Source organism: Ceratosolen solmsi, unplaced genomic scaffold, assembly GCF_000503995.2.
Source record: "Ceratosolen solmsi marchali unplaced genomic scaffold, CerSol_1.0 scaffold30, whole genome shotgun sequence".
Taxonomy (NCBI): domain Eukaryota; kingdom Metazoa; phylum Arthropoda; class Insecta; order Hymenoptera; family Agaonidae; genus Ceratosolen; species Ceratosolen solmsi.
Window position 1 is genome coordinate 4599346 of NW_011948421.1, and position 16417 is coordinate 4615762.

Below are 16417 nucleotides of genomic sequence, written 5' to 3' on the forward strand. Positions count from 1 at the left end.
CTTAAAATGAAAATTTGTCTATTTACTCATATAACCTGCGATTACCTATAAAAATGTGTGCTTTATAGTAAAATTCGTTACATTCAACCTCATAATGTATATTTGTACATATATAAAAAATATATATTTGGCTACTGAAAACAGCATTTATTATATAATAAATTTAAAACATATTCTAGAACGCAAGCTTACGATTTCAGATTCAAATACAGCAAGATTATATTATCGATTTATTGTATAATGGATATCAATGAGCGGCTAATTTTGTGAGAATAATTTTGATGTCGATCGATACGTTTACTGTTTTATATGAATAACAAATCAGGTTATAAGTTTACCACGCTTAATGTAAAAGCTTTCGTATTGTTCGTAATTATTGTTAGACATAATTAGTTGTGTCTCTATATATTTAAAAGGTTATTTATTAATTTTTTACATTCAAAATATTATTTATACAAAACTTTTTAGTTTAATTACGGTTAATCGCGTTATGTTTTATTTGCAATACATGACAGATATGTAATAAGCATTAAAATTATTTTTGTAAATTCAACCCCGACTTCGAAAAAAGTGAGTAAAAAAAAATCGTAAGAATAATAAAATGAATGAAGATTTCAGCAATATGATGGTACTAATTTTGTTGAGAAATTATTATAATATCCTAATCTAACAGATTTAAACCAACTATATGATTGTCTAACAATTTTTAAAAAATTCAATAAAAAATAACTTACAATCGTTGCAATATTGTATATGCATTTCTTAATGTAGTGTAATTTAATATTGATTAATGATTTGGTGATACTTTAAGATAATTTAGCAATATTTTTATTATAATATGGACTTCAGTATAAAATAATTATAAAATTATATCATTTAGTGACGAATATATTGTATATAATAGAATATTTCGACTAAATTTTAAAGAAAAATTTATACAGCAGTTGGTCTATGTATTTTGCCTCTAACACAGTCTATAAAATTTCGATATCAGATTTTGTTGTATATGGCTGCATATGTTGCATATTCTAAGTGCATCGATAATCAATTGAAACCTAGACTTACTGCAATAGCATAGTATTACTTGAAACATTAACTGCAATAATCTTATTATAGTTATCGTTAATCGTATTTATTGCAAAAGAAGTTATTTGCAAAACTATAAATTTCGCACGTTGCTAAGTTTGATCTCACTTGAAGTTTCTCTAACGTTGAATTTGCTTTTCGAGTGACTTCCATGCTACGGTAGATCTTTATCATAACTGGAATGAAGAAACAGATATAGGTGACATTATATCATGTAATCTTGCATAATATTAGTAAAAGTTTTGTTAAAGCATATATTAATAGATAAATATTTTATTGCATTTTCAATTTTGTTTTTTTTTTTTTTTATTATGAGATTTAAGGCATTTTATAAAATTATAAATGTAGATATGAGTATTATTTGAAGGGGATATTTTACAATTTTAATTCGTTTTTTTTTAATGGATTAAACTTTTATTTATTTGTAACGTATAGATATAAAATCAATTATGAACTTTCCCAAAAATAATAATTAAATAAAATAAATGTATGCTTTGCTTTTATTATAAAATGTATATAATCAATTAATTTGTGATTTAATTGAATAATTGAAATTTCAAAATTACAATAATAATTTAATGCAATATAATAATATTAAACTTAAAGAAGCCAATATTTTATCTATACATGGACTCTTTAGTACAATTAACTTATTAATTTATTATTAATTATTAATACAGAAATCTATTAATTATTATTATCCAAGTTATCCAATATTAGTAGTAACTAATCGTATCTGCCATAAAATTGCGCATAAATTGTACATTAAATTGTGCAAAAAAACCGGTTAATGCAAGAAATTGTTTTATTATTTTATGTAATTAGTGTAAGATAATGAAAATTGATATTAATTGACTTTTTATTATTTAGAAAAGTTTTGTCATATCGAAGTTTCATAAATAGCTGTTTTAATTATATATTTTTATTATTTTCAGTGTCTATGAAATACAGATTTAATTTTGTATATGTATTATATATTATAGAATTTCTATATTGCTTTTATTTTGTATGGAACACTTTATATAATAAATATTATCAAAAGAAGTATTATTTCATTTATTGAATTGTTAAAATTAAATTATTTAAACTTCAGAGATTAATGGATTGACATTTAAATAACTTAGATCTAAGTAATAATGTTTATTATGAATCCTATATATTTTATAAATATTTTAAAAATTCAAAAAAAAATTTTATATGTGAAATTGAAGTCTATTTAGAACGTACTATAATGATTACAACGGTATTTATTTGTAAATCTATTATTTTCTGTAAATATTCAATTTAATTTCAATTTATTCAATTATGTTGCTCGAAGGTTTAAAAACTGAATTTAACTTCTAAGAAAAAAGGTTAATTCTAAAATAAGTTTAAAATAATATGCATCAGACAATTATGAAATATTTATAAGAAAAAAATTATGAAAATCAAGAGTTACACGTTACTATCGATTTTAGAATTCAAGAAATAGTTACATTTAATTTTATTGCTTCATAAAGTTTAGTAAAATGATTGACAGCTTCAAATTGTATAATTTAAGCATGTCAGCGTTCAAGTTACTATATTAAAACTTCTAATTTTATAATAATAATAATTTGAGATATATCTTTTTAAAAATTCTAATAATTTACTGAATAACCAATTTAATTATAGCTGCATGTCAAGTAGTAAAACGAAATTATACTACATAATATAAATTATATAATTCTTATTTTATATCTAAAACTGTGTAATATATTCAAAGTGTTATAATTACTACAATAGTTATTGAAATAGCGAATAAAGATGAACTGTATTTAATAGAAATTTCACAAAATAAATGAAAACCATAGGCAATCAAATAATGATAGTATTTAAATTTAATATTAAAACTTTTGCTACTCATATATATATATATATATATATATATATATATATATATATGTACGTTTATAGGCATATGTGCCTGCATGCATATGTGCATACATTATATTTGAAATTTATGAGAATTTATGTATATATATATATATATATATATATATATATATATACATATTATCAAATATGCTATGGTACTAGTAAATTTCCTGTATTGTTCTTTGAGCTAAGTATAATTCACCATCTTATATTTATTATTTACTTTATATATTTTTCGTATACAATTATATATAATTTATTAATGAAATATTTATTATTAGTGACTCGATTTTTAGAACCTAGCTTGGAATTGGAAAATTGATTTATCTTATTTTAGTCTGATATCTTCGTAAAGATTTACAAATCAATATCAATTAGTGTTATCATGTACCCTACTGTTTACTGACTTATTAAAAGCAAAAAAAGTTGTAAATAAAAAGGTTTAAATCAAATTTATCTTTTAAAGAGAATAAAGAGATATTAAAGTTAAAAAAGAGGATTTAATCATTTTTTATGTCTGAGAGTGCTAGGAATTAAATAAAAAAAAAAGAAGCGAAGAAAGAATAAAAATCCTTTGACAATTCAAGAAACCAAGATGAGAAAGAAATTCGCAAAGAAAAGACGAAAGAGTACATAAGTAGCCAAAGGCACATAATTTTGTTCTTGCAGTCACTACAACTTTCTTTATCTTTTATTGCATTATGGTGTGAGATACATCTATTTTCTCATTTCATATTATATCTTCCCTCTCCTCCGGGGTCACTTTCTCTTTTCTCTCTCTCTCTCTCTCTCTCTCTCTCTCTTTCTCTTCTCTTTTCTCTCTCACGCTCTTTCTATCTTTTACCTTTATACACGAATACTTTTTTGAAGTGATCAAAATATTTAATGTTACTTATTTACTGTTCTAATGTATATAAATAATAGATATTAAAGGAAAAATTTTCAGATTGCTCATTAAATGTGATATTTTTAGTATATAAGTAAATTTTTCTATTATTTTTCTTTCAAAATTAGAATCAAAAACAATGAATTTTATAGTTTTAATTTGCCAACTTCAAAGATTGAAATTTAAAATATAGTTCTTTACAGCAATATAATGGATAAAATAATAAAATATATAAAAAAATATAGATAAGCTATTTATGTAATAAAAGATGTTAAAATTTTTTAGATTTTAATGGTTATAAAATTATAATATTCAATCTGCTGCTTTTATATTATTCAACAAAAACATAATATAAAAAATATTTAGAAATTTTGTTTCCCATTCTATTGTCATTTTGTATAATAATAGTTACATCTACAATATAAATATATTATACAAACTATTATTTATCTAATAATAATAGTAAAATATAAATAGCTGAATCAATTTCTATTAAGTGGATGTTTGAAATATAATTAAGTTACCAGCAATAACAAATAGCTGATAAATTCTTATAAATATTTTAATTATTTAGTACACACGCGTTGAAAATCATGTTATTTTGACATAGATTATACTAGACGTGTTTAATATACCACGTGGGTTACAAATATATGTGGAAATATATTGTTTTTATTGTAATTTTAATAGCATTGATAGTAATTATTATTATTGTTGTTGCTCTTCTTGTTTTTTTCTTATTTTTTTTTTTACTATTGTTAGATTTTTATTCTACATTTTATTTTCATATATGATAACAAATTAATAAGCATATAATATAAGTAATAATATAAATTCAAGTATAGAGTGAACACGAACTGAATCGTTTTAGATTATTCAATGTTATGTGAATTGTGCAGTCCAAAATGCAGTTACAACATCGGATGTTCCAGAGAAGAGTTGGCAGATATCTTGAAAAATTGTGCATTGAAAATGAAATCGAGCGTCATACAAAGATTAGTCGAGAACATCTAACACCTGAGTTGCAACTACATCTACTTACTCCTGACTGTCCACTCTATACAGCCAGAGAAACTCAAATACCACGGTACTTTAGAGAGCCGTTCTGGTCAATTTATTGGCCCGGTGGTCAAGTTTTAGCACGTTACATTCTTGACGAAGGTTCGCGATTTCTACGCGGCCTGTCAGCAGCAAAAGTACTAGACGTTGGTGCTGGCTGTGGGGCTGCAGCTATCGCCGCTAAAATTGCTGGTGCCGATGACGTACTGGCCAATGACATCGACAAAGGTGATTTCTAATTTATTGCAATTTCATAGAGCCTTCTGAACTTATAATTACTATTAATTATTACGATTTTATAATTATCATCCAACAATGCATATATATGAAGGTAAATTTTTTGATGTTTATAAAGCTATTTGTATATATGCTATATATATATATATATATATATATATATATATATATATATATATATATATATATATATTTGTGTGTGTATATATCTAATGGTATATAAATAATCCTCCTCTTCACATTTTGAAGACATTTGAATTTTTTTAATTCAACCGACTTAGCAACTTTTCACACTTTATTAAATTGTATTGTTATTTGTATCAGATAAATAATAATCCATGGTTGGATTTATAGCTTATTAGATGCAGCAAATATTATTTACACAAAATGGTCGCCTACGGTTGAAAAATATCTACATTGAATGTAGTTGCAAAGAATTTCTTGTTTTCATCTCTTTTTGTAGCAATAATTATCTAATACCTTTTATCTCTAAAGTAATTTTTATCATACAGTTGGCGTATAATTTCTTATTTTCATAAATTTGAAAATTCTTCATTGATACAATATCGTACTTCCATATTATGTTTAAAACTAAATTAAATATTGATTTTAGGTTATATAACAGGTACAATCTTGCTTTTATATCTGAAACTTTAAAAGCTTTACACTGCTTTTTATTACAAATTATGTATTTTATAAAAAATATAATTATTCCTATACATTAGAGTTCATTTATATTCATACATTTTTTATAAAGTCAGGTTATACTTTTTTTGTATCTTTTACATTATTTATTTATCAATAATTGCCAATTAATTTTTCGTTCATAAGATTTTGATTAATTTATAGCATAGTATATACATTTTCAACAAGATATGTCCAAATCTATATGTATATAAATAAATAAATATATAGATAAATAAATAGATTTATATATATATATATATATATATATATAGACTAATTAAACAATAAATATTTATTTATTCCTATTCATTTTTACAATTATCATGAATAGAAACATAATTTAATTAACTATTCTATTATTGTTGAAAAATAAAGTGTATTCAGTATATATTTAAGTAATAAAATTTTCATGTATTTTTATTCAGAAGATTAAAATTTCCGTTAACAGAGATTATACATTCTGCTATAATATATGAAATATATATTTATTTTAGTTTGTTCAAACATCACACACACATACACATAAACATTCACACATAATACATGATATAAATAGAAAATAAAATGTTAACATTTATGTTTATTTTATGTTTATATATTTTATACATAAAGAATATCTACATATAAAAATAAACTGAAAAACAAATATGCATACATCTAAATAAACGCTTTTAAATATAATAGTGAGATTTAAGCTTAATGAATATCATTTTATTGTAATAAATGCCTTAGTTATAACCTATAACACTGCTCGAAGAGTTTAACGATTCAAATAATGAAATTTTTAGTTGACTCATGGAGTTGCTTATGATTTCAAACGTAATATTATTTTGGACATTAAAAGTTCCTATTAATCTATATCATTAATAATTTTGATGATTATATTCAATGAACATAATTATCAATTATTATCAATTATTATTATCAATTATTATCAATAATTACGTATGCAAATTACTGAATTACAAAAATTAGTTTTTATTTAAATTTTTGCAAAAATATTCAAGAATAAAGAAATTCTAATAATAATTAAAGTTATTTCATTTATTTTATTATAATTAACCAAATTATATACAACTTTTTGATATTTTACTGTAGAAAGTTGTAAAAGTTTTACAAATTCATTAGAAAATTTTTGCCTGTAATATATTATTCAAAATTTCAAGCAACTTCCTAGAAAAACATTCACAAACTTTATTTTGCATAAAATAGACGCTAAATAAAATTCGAATAAATTACAAAGGGATCATAGGAGTGTTAATGGTATATTTTTTTAAGTATTCAAAAAGTTTGAAAATATCTTACCTAAATGCCGAGTACAGAAACGACCACTCAAATTTCTATCTAGATTGGGGCAAATGATAGAAAACTTGGATTGGAATCAATCCAAAAGTTGAATTCCATTGGACGCTAATGAAATTAGAATATATATAAGCGATCAATGTAGAAGTTAACGGGAAAATCTTTTTTTTCTTTTTTTTAATGAAGTGAAACTGTAATTTAAACTGAAATCTAAGTTACTTCAAAGAAAGTTATCGATTGAGAAGAAACTATGAACTCGTAATCAATTTGAAAAGTAGGTTGCATTGGAAGAGATTGAAGTTACATTAATTTCTTTATTTACATAGAATCAACGAGTTAGTACTTTATACAGAATATGTCTTTATATTATTATTAGAGAAATATTTACTGAATATTTGATCTTTATTTACTGATATTTAAATTTTACAAAATAATTTTATAATTCTGTCCATATTTCATTATCAAGTTTTGATTATATGTTTAACGAGATTTTTTAAATAGATATTTATATATGAAATTTATTATAGAATATAAATTAATAAATACTTAGAGCAAGAGAAATTATAAAAATGTATATTTATCAAAGAAGCATTCTGTATTTGAAATATTTATTAAATATTTTTGGAATCTTACTTTCTTTACTTTTAAATTTATATATATATATATATATTAAAATGTAACAATAATAATAAGTGCTTTTGTTTTTTTTTATATTTTTTTTATTTTTGTTATTTATTGGATTTATTCCTTTATATCATTCTTAATATAATTTAATGTGTAAATATTGATTCTATCTACTTATTATTATTTATGTTTAAAGTATTGATTAGCGGACACTTTATTTTATAAATCGGTTTTGTTAGCAATTCAAGAAATTTAAATTATTTTTTTATTATAATATTTTAAAAAGTTACACCACAATATAAATAAAATCTTTGTTTTACGAAATTTATTTTAATATTATCCACTATTAAAAATGTATCAAATGAAAGTAAAAATAAATGAGTGAAAAAATTGTTTTTATTATATGTACCATTTTTCTATATTTTTAAAATATAAATTAATTTATTTATTCAAACAATGTCATTAGTTCTATAAAACTAAATCTTTTGAACTAACAATGACGTACAGATTAATATGCCTTAAATTTTTATCTATGATCGGTGTTACAACTTGATTTTGCAAGAGTTAATATAAAAATTGTAGATAAATTTTAATGCTAAGAGAGTATGCTTAACAAATTTATAATAAAATTTTAATTATACAAATTAATTATAAGTATGAAAACAGTTTAGACTAATTAGATATTATAAATGGAATCGGAGATAAACTTTTGAATTGAAATATTAATAATTATATCACAAATTGATTCACTTATGTAATAAAATTTATTATATTTTTTAATTTAATTAATATAGACGTATAGTAGAAATTTTATACAATTTCATTATTACATAGTTTAACAAGTATTTGTTAAATTGAAAACATTAGAACATTATAGAAAAAAAAATGTTTGTTATTTTTAAAAACTTTGCATTAATAAAAATATATTTATAAAAAGAAATTTTTATATAAGAATTTGTATTAGGCATATAAATATTTTTTTGTTATAAAATAAATTTTGTTTATATATTTATTTATAACATGAACTTTTTTTAAAGAAAAATTATTCATTTATTATTTCGTAATTGTGTTAAATGAATTATTGAATATGAGATTTCCATATATTGTAAACTACGTTCAGAATTTGATTTTGGAATGTCAGCACTGAGATAGAGTTAGGTATTTGCTATTATATACGATGGAACTGAATTTAATTAAAAAATTATTGTTCAATATTAAAATTTATTTATACATCTATATATTTTTGACGCATGTGGCGTACTTTCAGTCTTTCTAAAATATTTTCCAATATTTAATAATTGAGACCAATTTTTAATATTCATTTTTTTATAGAAAAATTCTGTTTTTATTGATATATATATATGTCGTTTATTTATCGTACAAATAATTGCTTTAAATACGTTGCCAATGAAAGAAGTATATATTATTATCATTATTAAAATTATATAAAATTATATATTATGATTGAACAAATAATCAAAGCTTTTCATAAAATGGAATAATTATATGTATAAAATATATTTCTATTCACATTATATGTAAGGTTTAATATTCATAATTATCTATATTATGAAATAGATACAAATATAATTTTTTTTTTCTAATTATTATGTTTATATATTTAATTTAAAACTAATTATATTTTTAATTTTTTATATGTTTTTTTAATCTAATTTGTCTTTGTTATATATAGACAAATTTCAGAAATGATTTACTTCCATATTTTCATAAAGTGCTATCATATTTCTATATGCTGCTATGCAATTATTAATATAGAAACACATTCATTGTATAAAACACAATATTGTGATCATGCATAGGCATTAAAAATATCTATAAATAATTATATGTTAATTTTCAATGTGTGTTTTACATTTTGTTGCACTTATGCTCACAATTATATACCGCGTGGAATTTATTTTCCGTATAAATTATCTAATATCATTTGAATATAAGAAGTTCGTCATAATTCTATATAGAGCTTATAATAATAATTTAGAGGATTTTCGATTTCTTTTATACAAAAGGCCTATTGAATTTAAATTGCAAGTTATTAGTTATCTATTTTAATCATTTGAATACAAAGAATAATATCTACTAAATTCATATACACAGATTTTCAGTTTGGAGGGTAAATTTAACATAAAAACAAATATTTCATCATCTCTTTGGAATTGTAGTAGCTCGGTAATAAATAGATAATTTAGTACAAAAATACAAATTTAATTTATATCTTAAAACTAAAAATATTTTATTCAGTATAAGATACAATTAAAATTATTTTTTGTATAAATATTTTATCACAATTTTAATAGATAATCTAATGAGAGTTAAAAATAAAGTGCACATTAAAAATTTAAAAATAATTTTTAATAGAGAAGTTATTAAGCTTTTAACGCAATGGGACAACTTAGTTATATGTTTTCTAGTTTGTAGGCATCTTTCGAAAGAGAAGTGATAGGATATATGAATATTTGTCCAGTACGTCTATAAGAATGTAATTATAAAATATATAACTATCTATAACTATGTATTACTTTATTCTATATACATTAAACAAGTATATCTTTCAAGTAATAATGAAAAATCTATGCTGTATTGAATGAATCTTAATAGTATGAGAAGATAATAGATCAAGAACGTGTATCTTTGGGACATCATCAAATCCAGTGAACGAAAAACTTAGAATCCAGAAAATAGAATAACATCAATTTAAAATTGTAGAAAGTATACCTTTACTAGGATATTATTAAATACCTTAATAAAATAGAACAATGTTTGAATGATATAATTAAAATAATTATATTCACTGGAATATATGCCGAAGGTTTACATTATATTGAATCATTTTATGTGCTTGTTATTATGATACATAGCTTGTACTACGGTATATATCATGATAAACTGAAATCATTATACCACGTATAGCTAAAACTTTGGATTTTGATTAAGATAAAATTAATACGCGCTGTTAAATTAAATTAATGAAATAAAATTTATAATGTAATATAAAAAAGTACTTTTATCAAGGATTCATGAATTATCAATAATATAATATTTAAGCATAAATTTTTCTTGATTTTGGAATTCTAAAGATTAAGAATCTAAAAGATACTAAGCATACAATTATATTTTAGTAGCTTATATCGACATCTAAATTATTATAAATATCGTAAATATAATTATATAGTTTTTTAAAATACTGTAAAAAAATTAATTTGTTTACTAAATATATTAAAAAATTAAATGAATTCGAACATCGTTTTTAATGAAAGAAATAACTAAGTTATATATTAAATTAAAGTCATCGCTAAAAATATTAATGAAATACTAATGAATAAGTGTATTTACAATAAGTAAATATTAACTTATAATTTAAATAAATAAGGTTATTAATGATAAATACATTAAAAATTAGTCGTAATAAGTAATATATTAAAAAAATATGTATAAATATTCATAACTTTTAAAATTATTGAAGAATATATGAAATTAATAACTAAATTGGAAATTTTTATATTAATAATCATTTTAAAAATCTCTCATTTGAAGGTATTTCCATTTATTTCATTCGATAGATGAATATATTTGTAATTCAACGGCCTGAAATCTGTACAGATATTGACAAATAAAAATTTGTTCACAATTTCAATGTGCACTCAAAAACGTAGAATCGATTCAAAAGAAATTCGTATGATAACGTAAAAATTGTATAAATGGAAATTGAGCTTAAGCTAGTTCAAAAATAAATTTTCTCTTGAACCTCGATGAAACGAATATAAAGAGAAAAAAGTATCGAAAACCAACGATGCAATAATGTTTAGTACAAGCCAAACTGCGTATACGGAAACTGGGTTAGGATTCGACCTTGTAAAGTAAAATTGATAAAAAATACATTGGTACATTGAATAAAATTTGCGAATTTATCCCCGAAGTTTTAGTATATTTCATAACACATATACATGTATATTATGCATAGTTTTATGTATAATACATTTGAAAATCTAAATTATTCGAATGACCGTAATACTGAACTAAATTACCTAAAAACGATTGAGAATATGAAAAATTTGATATCGTTTATCAAATCTAATTTAGTATTATTTTCATAAATTTTACTCGGATATTATTTATATTACAAATATATACATACAAGATTATGCCTTACAATGAAAACCTTTGCATTATAGTAATATACATGCAATGAAACCTGAAATTGAGACATAAGTGGATGCAGATTTTTTAATATTCCTAATAACTTTTACAACTTAAATTAAATTCTATACAAACATAAATAAACAAAATAGAAATATAAACTATGAATTAGTAAATATCATTGTTTGGCATATAAACATTTATCATATAGGTTTTTCTATAATACGTTACTTTTAAACAATATAATATGTATTTTCTTTCTTCTACTGTGTTTTTTAATGCTTATGTATTTTCATTATTATTCATATCTATAAAATTACTAGATATTATGTTAGATAAATCAAATGAATCTTTATGTAATTGATCAATAAATTTAATAATAATTAATAACATAATTTTAAACTAATATCTTTTTTTTTTATATAGAAATATATAAGTGTTGAAACCATTAAATCTTAATAATACTGGAACTAATTATATTTCAGTAATTTTTTTTTACATCTAGGTCATGGACTGCAAACCTATGGTAATTTCCTTCAGCGCTTCAGTTAGACAATTGTATACAAATGTAGGTTTTTGTTTTGCTTATGGACGCGGTAGTACTCAGGGTATCAGACAATGCAAATAAATTTGCATTTATTACACGGTTATGAAAATGATATAATAGTTTATTTAATTGACACACAAGTAAATAATTAAAATACAAAATTAATAAATTAATGTAATATAATTGTATAATGCAAGCATTGTTTAATCGAAAAAACGACTAATTCTCGTTATTCAAATTAAACTTGTTTTGGTTTAAATACCAATTATTATTTGTTTTTAATTTTATATAAAATATATTTGTCTATTTGTGACTTGTTAATAATATTGCTTACAGTATCATATCAGACAATATCAATGTTTGATTTTTTAATTTAATTTAACAATATATTTAATTATTTTATTCTCGAATTTTCAAAATTACATAAGTATTGTATCACAAATTATGTTAAAAATTATCTAATCAAGAAATACTTTGTGCAAAGAATGAGGAATATCAAATATATAAAATTACAAAATATCGAATAAATTTTTCATTTTAATTTAATATTATTAATTTAGTGATATAGAAAATTAATAATAATTGTATTTTTAAAGATCAAAAGCTTCTATAGATTATTTGTAATTAATGTATTTTTTATATATATTTTAATAATTATTTTTTTTTAAACCAAAATAAGTACTGAAAATTTGTTGGTTACATATGCTGTACATATAAAATGTTTGACTAAATCTAATATCTAATTATTCTGAAAAGAGAATTCAAGCTTTTGTATTTAAATAAGTATGCCATGACACAGAATTTTCAATAATTTATTTCCGTGGACGGTATATTATGATTTTTTTAAGCATCTTTAGGTTTGAGAATATTATTACTTTAATTGGGAAATACTTTTCACGTCATGTATACACATTTGTAAAGATACATTTAAAAATAAGTATAAAACTTGTATATACGGAAACTTTCATTAAGTATAATTAAGTATATTTCACTCACTTAAATCGTGAAAGATTAATTAGTGGAGTGCAAAAATGTTAATAAAATTAGCGCAATCAACGCAATGAAATTTTTTCTCAGAATACACACAGATGTTTAATTATTCAACTAAGATCGTATAATAATGATTTGTAGTCATTCTTATTAAAAAAAATTCTTATTTCAAATGATTGATTTGAAAGACTTCTTAATCATATTTATTATTAGATTGATATGATGGTAAATAATTATTTCTGTATGTCAAAGAGAAGATTTTTTAATGCTCAAATATTAGATCTATAAAAAGCTTTTATCAACTTTATTAAATTCTTATGATATGTTTAATAGTTATGGGATGTTTTAGAAAATGTTCTTGTGTTATGAATTACTGTGAAAATAATTAAACAGAATTTATAATTGTGTAAATATAAACATAATTTTTAAATTTAACTAATTTGTAGTTCGTAATTATAATTTATAGTCTCATTTAACAGAAAGCCATTCAGATTTGGATATTATTGTCTAAATAATCGAAATATATTACAATGTCTAAAAGATTATCTAAATAAATGAAAGATAAATCGTACTTGAAAGTAAAGTAAATGAGTAAATTATTCTAATTTACCAATATTTTTAAACATAATTTTGGTAATATTATAAATGGTTGTGAAATAAGGAGTAAGTTCATAAATATTTTTTTTACATTTGATTAAAATTTAAAACATTGAAAAATTATTATTATTCGTTTCAAAGTATATTTTGTAGAACTTAATTTCTCGATATTTCTCTATAAATTAAATTTTCTATAAAATGAAACTGAATATAGTTGCTACATTATTTTTTTATTATCTTGTTATAATTTAATATATCACTTCATTATTTTTTTCAACTTATAATATTTAATACTGTAAACAAATTGAAAGTTTACAAGGGTAATAACTGTTTTATTTGATATATAATGTATTTATTAATAATTATAATAAAAGAAATTTTTAAATACTTTTAATAAATACGCCTGAAAGAAATATATTTATAAAAAATTATGATGTATTTTATATAAAAGTAAAAAAGTTTATTTAGTTATAGAATAAAATATATTTTAAATTCAATTATTTCGAAAAAATTAAAATGAACATTTATAATAATTTATTTGATATAAATATTTGTTTTGTTGAAATTAAATGTTGTTAAGATGAGTGAAATGATTTTTTAATGTTCAATATTTCAGTGGCATGCGTAGCAGCGATCAAAAATGCAAAGCTGAATGGTGTGAAAATTCGGACAAGCACTAATGATTTAATAGGTCGTGAGCTTCCGGAGAATTTTGATTTCGTACTCATTGGCGATTTGTTGTATGACGAAATAATTGCTACTAGGCTAGAAGATTGGCTCGAAAAGTATGTAAGTAATACCGAAAATCCACTAACTGAGATTTACGTAGCTGATCCTGGACGTCATGGATTGTCAGATACTTTACGCCGAAGGCTCGTGCATCGGCGAACATATCGTTTACCGAAAAATGTTTGCCGTGAGAATTACGGTTATAACGAAGCTGCAGTTTGGAAATATTTACCGAGGTCATAACATACATATGGTGGATGCATACAATTGTTTGTGCGCATTTGTTCGAGAGTGAAACGAAAATCTCTCGAATTGTATTCATTAGGAAAATTTCAACGGCTATTATAAAAAGTATTATCGAACGTACATAAAAATCTAAGAAAGTCTCGCCAAGGTTACTGAAGGCTCGAAAAGGTTAGTATATCTGGAACATACTCGTAAACAGCCACTTTATTGCCTTTCGTACTACAGACGTAGTAATTGTTTTGAATGCAATGAACGACCCTTGCGACTTACCATCAAAACCCGGCTAGCTTGTTTACAAGAGTGTATTTTGAGGATTAAAATATTTCAAAACAATTGAATGAAAAACATTTCTTAAAATCCGTTGCAACCCGAAACTCGGCACGCGCGACGCTCGACAATCTTTGTCGCGCGTGTGCCTTCAATGCCACGAGGGTCATACGCATGCATTGTTGTCAAGTACGACAAATGTTGCTTGCTTGCATAGGCCAAGCGAAGACGCTTGACAAAAAATCACTCCCACCACGATGAGTCCCGGAGAGGGGCAAATCTTCCACTTCACGCATTGCCGCCAAAGATACTCCTTCGATATTCTCATTGTCCAAGCCTAATTTCTTATGATGTGGGAAAAGGGCGTGCACATTCATCATTCCGCCGAAAAGCGGTGCGCCCTGATTGGAAAACTAAGACCAGAAGCTCCTTGAGTGGGGACTCATGGCAAGAGGCATTAAAGATGGGAACAAGACAGCGAAAAGTCGCTGTTCGCGAGGGATTATTCGAATACGCAGCCGCGTGGAAAGCCAAATACTGTTTCGTAAGAAAAGGCAAGAGAAAAGGGCTATCCGGAAGAGAAGCCAGCCAGGTCAGCAGAGAACTTTACGCACCCGTACGAATTGGTAAACTAGTGACCAAGTACTTGCGGAGATCCATTGGCCAGAAGAAGATACATCAACCTTAGTATTCAATCGCCGACGGGAAGGACGATCACGCACGTTTGTGTTTGCCGCGTGTTTTTGTGGTCAACTTGATGTTATCATCACTTCACCTACTAGAGGAGCGGACGACCACGTACGCTAGTGCTTTGCCGCGTGCTTTGTCGTAAATTACTCAACCCAGAATCAGATCAAGATACTGCATCACTGTCCGCGCGACCTCATTATTCTTGCTCGCCGATGGCAATGATCAGCACAACATCATAATTAAACGATTTCAAGAGCATCTTGTATAGTGACACCTCCTATACAAGAAGCCGTTCAATAAGCGTATCTTCACATTAGATTCAAGAAGATTCAAAACCACCCTTATGTAAATTATGTAATAAATTCTATAATAAATGTATAATCAATCAACACTCACGACTCTTGTACAGCCCTTCCACC

At 23.4% G+C, this 16417-nt stretch overlaps 2 protein-coding genes across 2 annotated transcripts in view; one reads left to right on the plus strand and one right to left on the minus strand.

Annotated features, from left to right (window-relative positions):
* The window catches only part of LOC105361402 (uncharacterized), a 102347-nt gene that overhangs the window by 47962 nt on the left and 37968 nt on the right, over positions 1-16417 (minus strand). The window lies entirely within an intron of this gene.
* LOC105361401 (protein N-lysine methyltransferase METTL20-like) lies at positions 4761-15384 on the plus strand. Its single transcript, XM_011498565.1, has 2 exons — positions 4761-5155; positions 14683-15384. Exons 1-2 carry the CDS (start codon positions 4774-4776, stop codon positions 15036-15038), a joined length of 738 nt encoding a protein of 245 aa, XP_011496867.1. The 5' UTR covers positions 4761-4773; the 3' UTR covers positions 15039-15384.

What these genes read in the sequence shown, in the direction of transcription:
- LOC105361401 (XM_011498565.1), top strand. Translation starts at nt 4,774, where the DNA reads ATGCAGTTACAACATCGGATGTTCCAGAGAAGAGTTGGCAGATATCTT. An exon ending in GGCCAATGACATCGACAAAG is followed by an intron (nt 5,156 to 14,682) that starts GTGATTTCTAAT and finishes TCAATATTTCAG; the next exon opens with TGGCATGCGTAGCAGCGATC.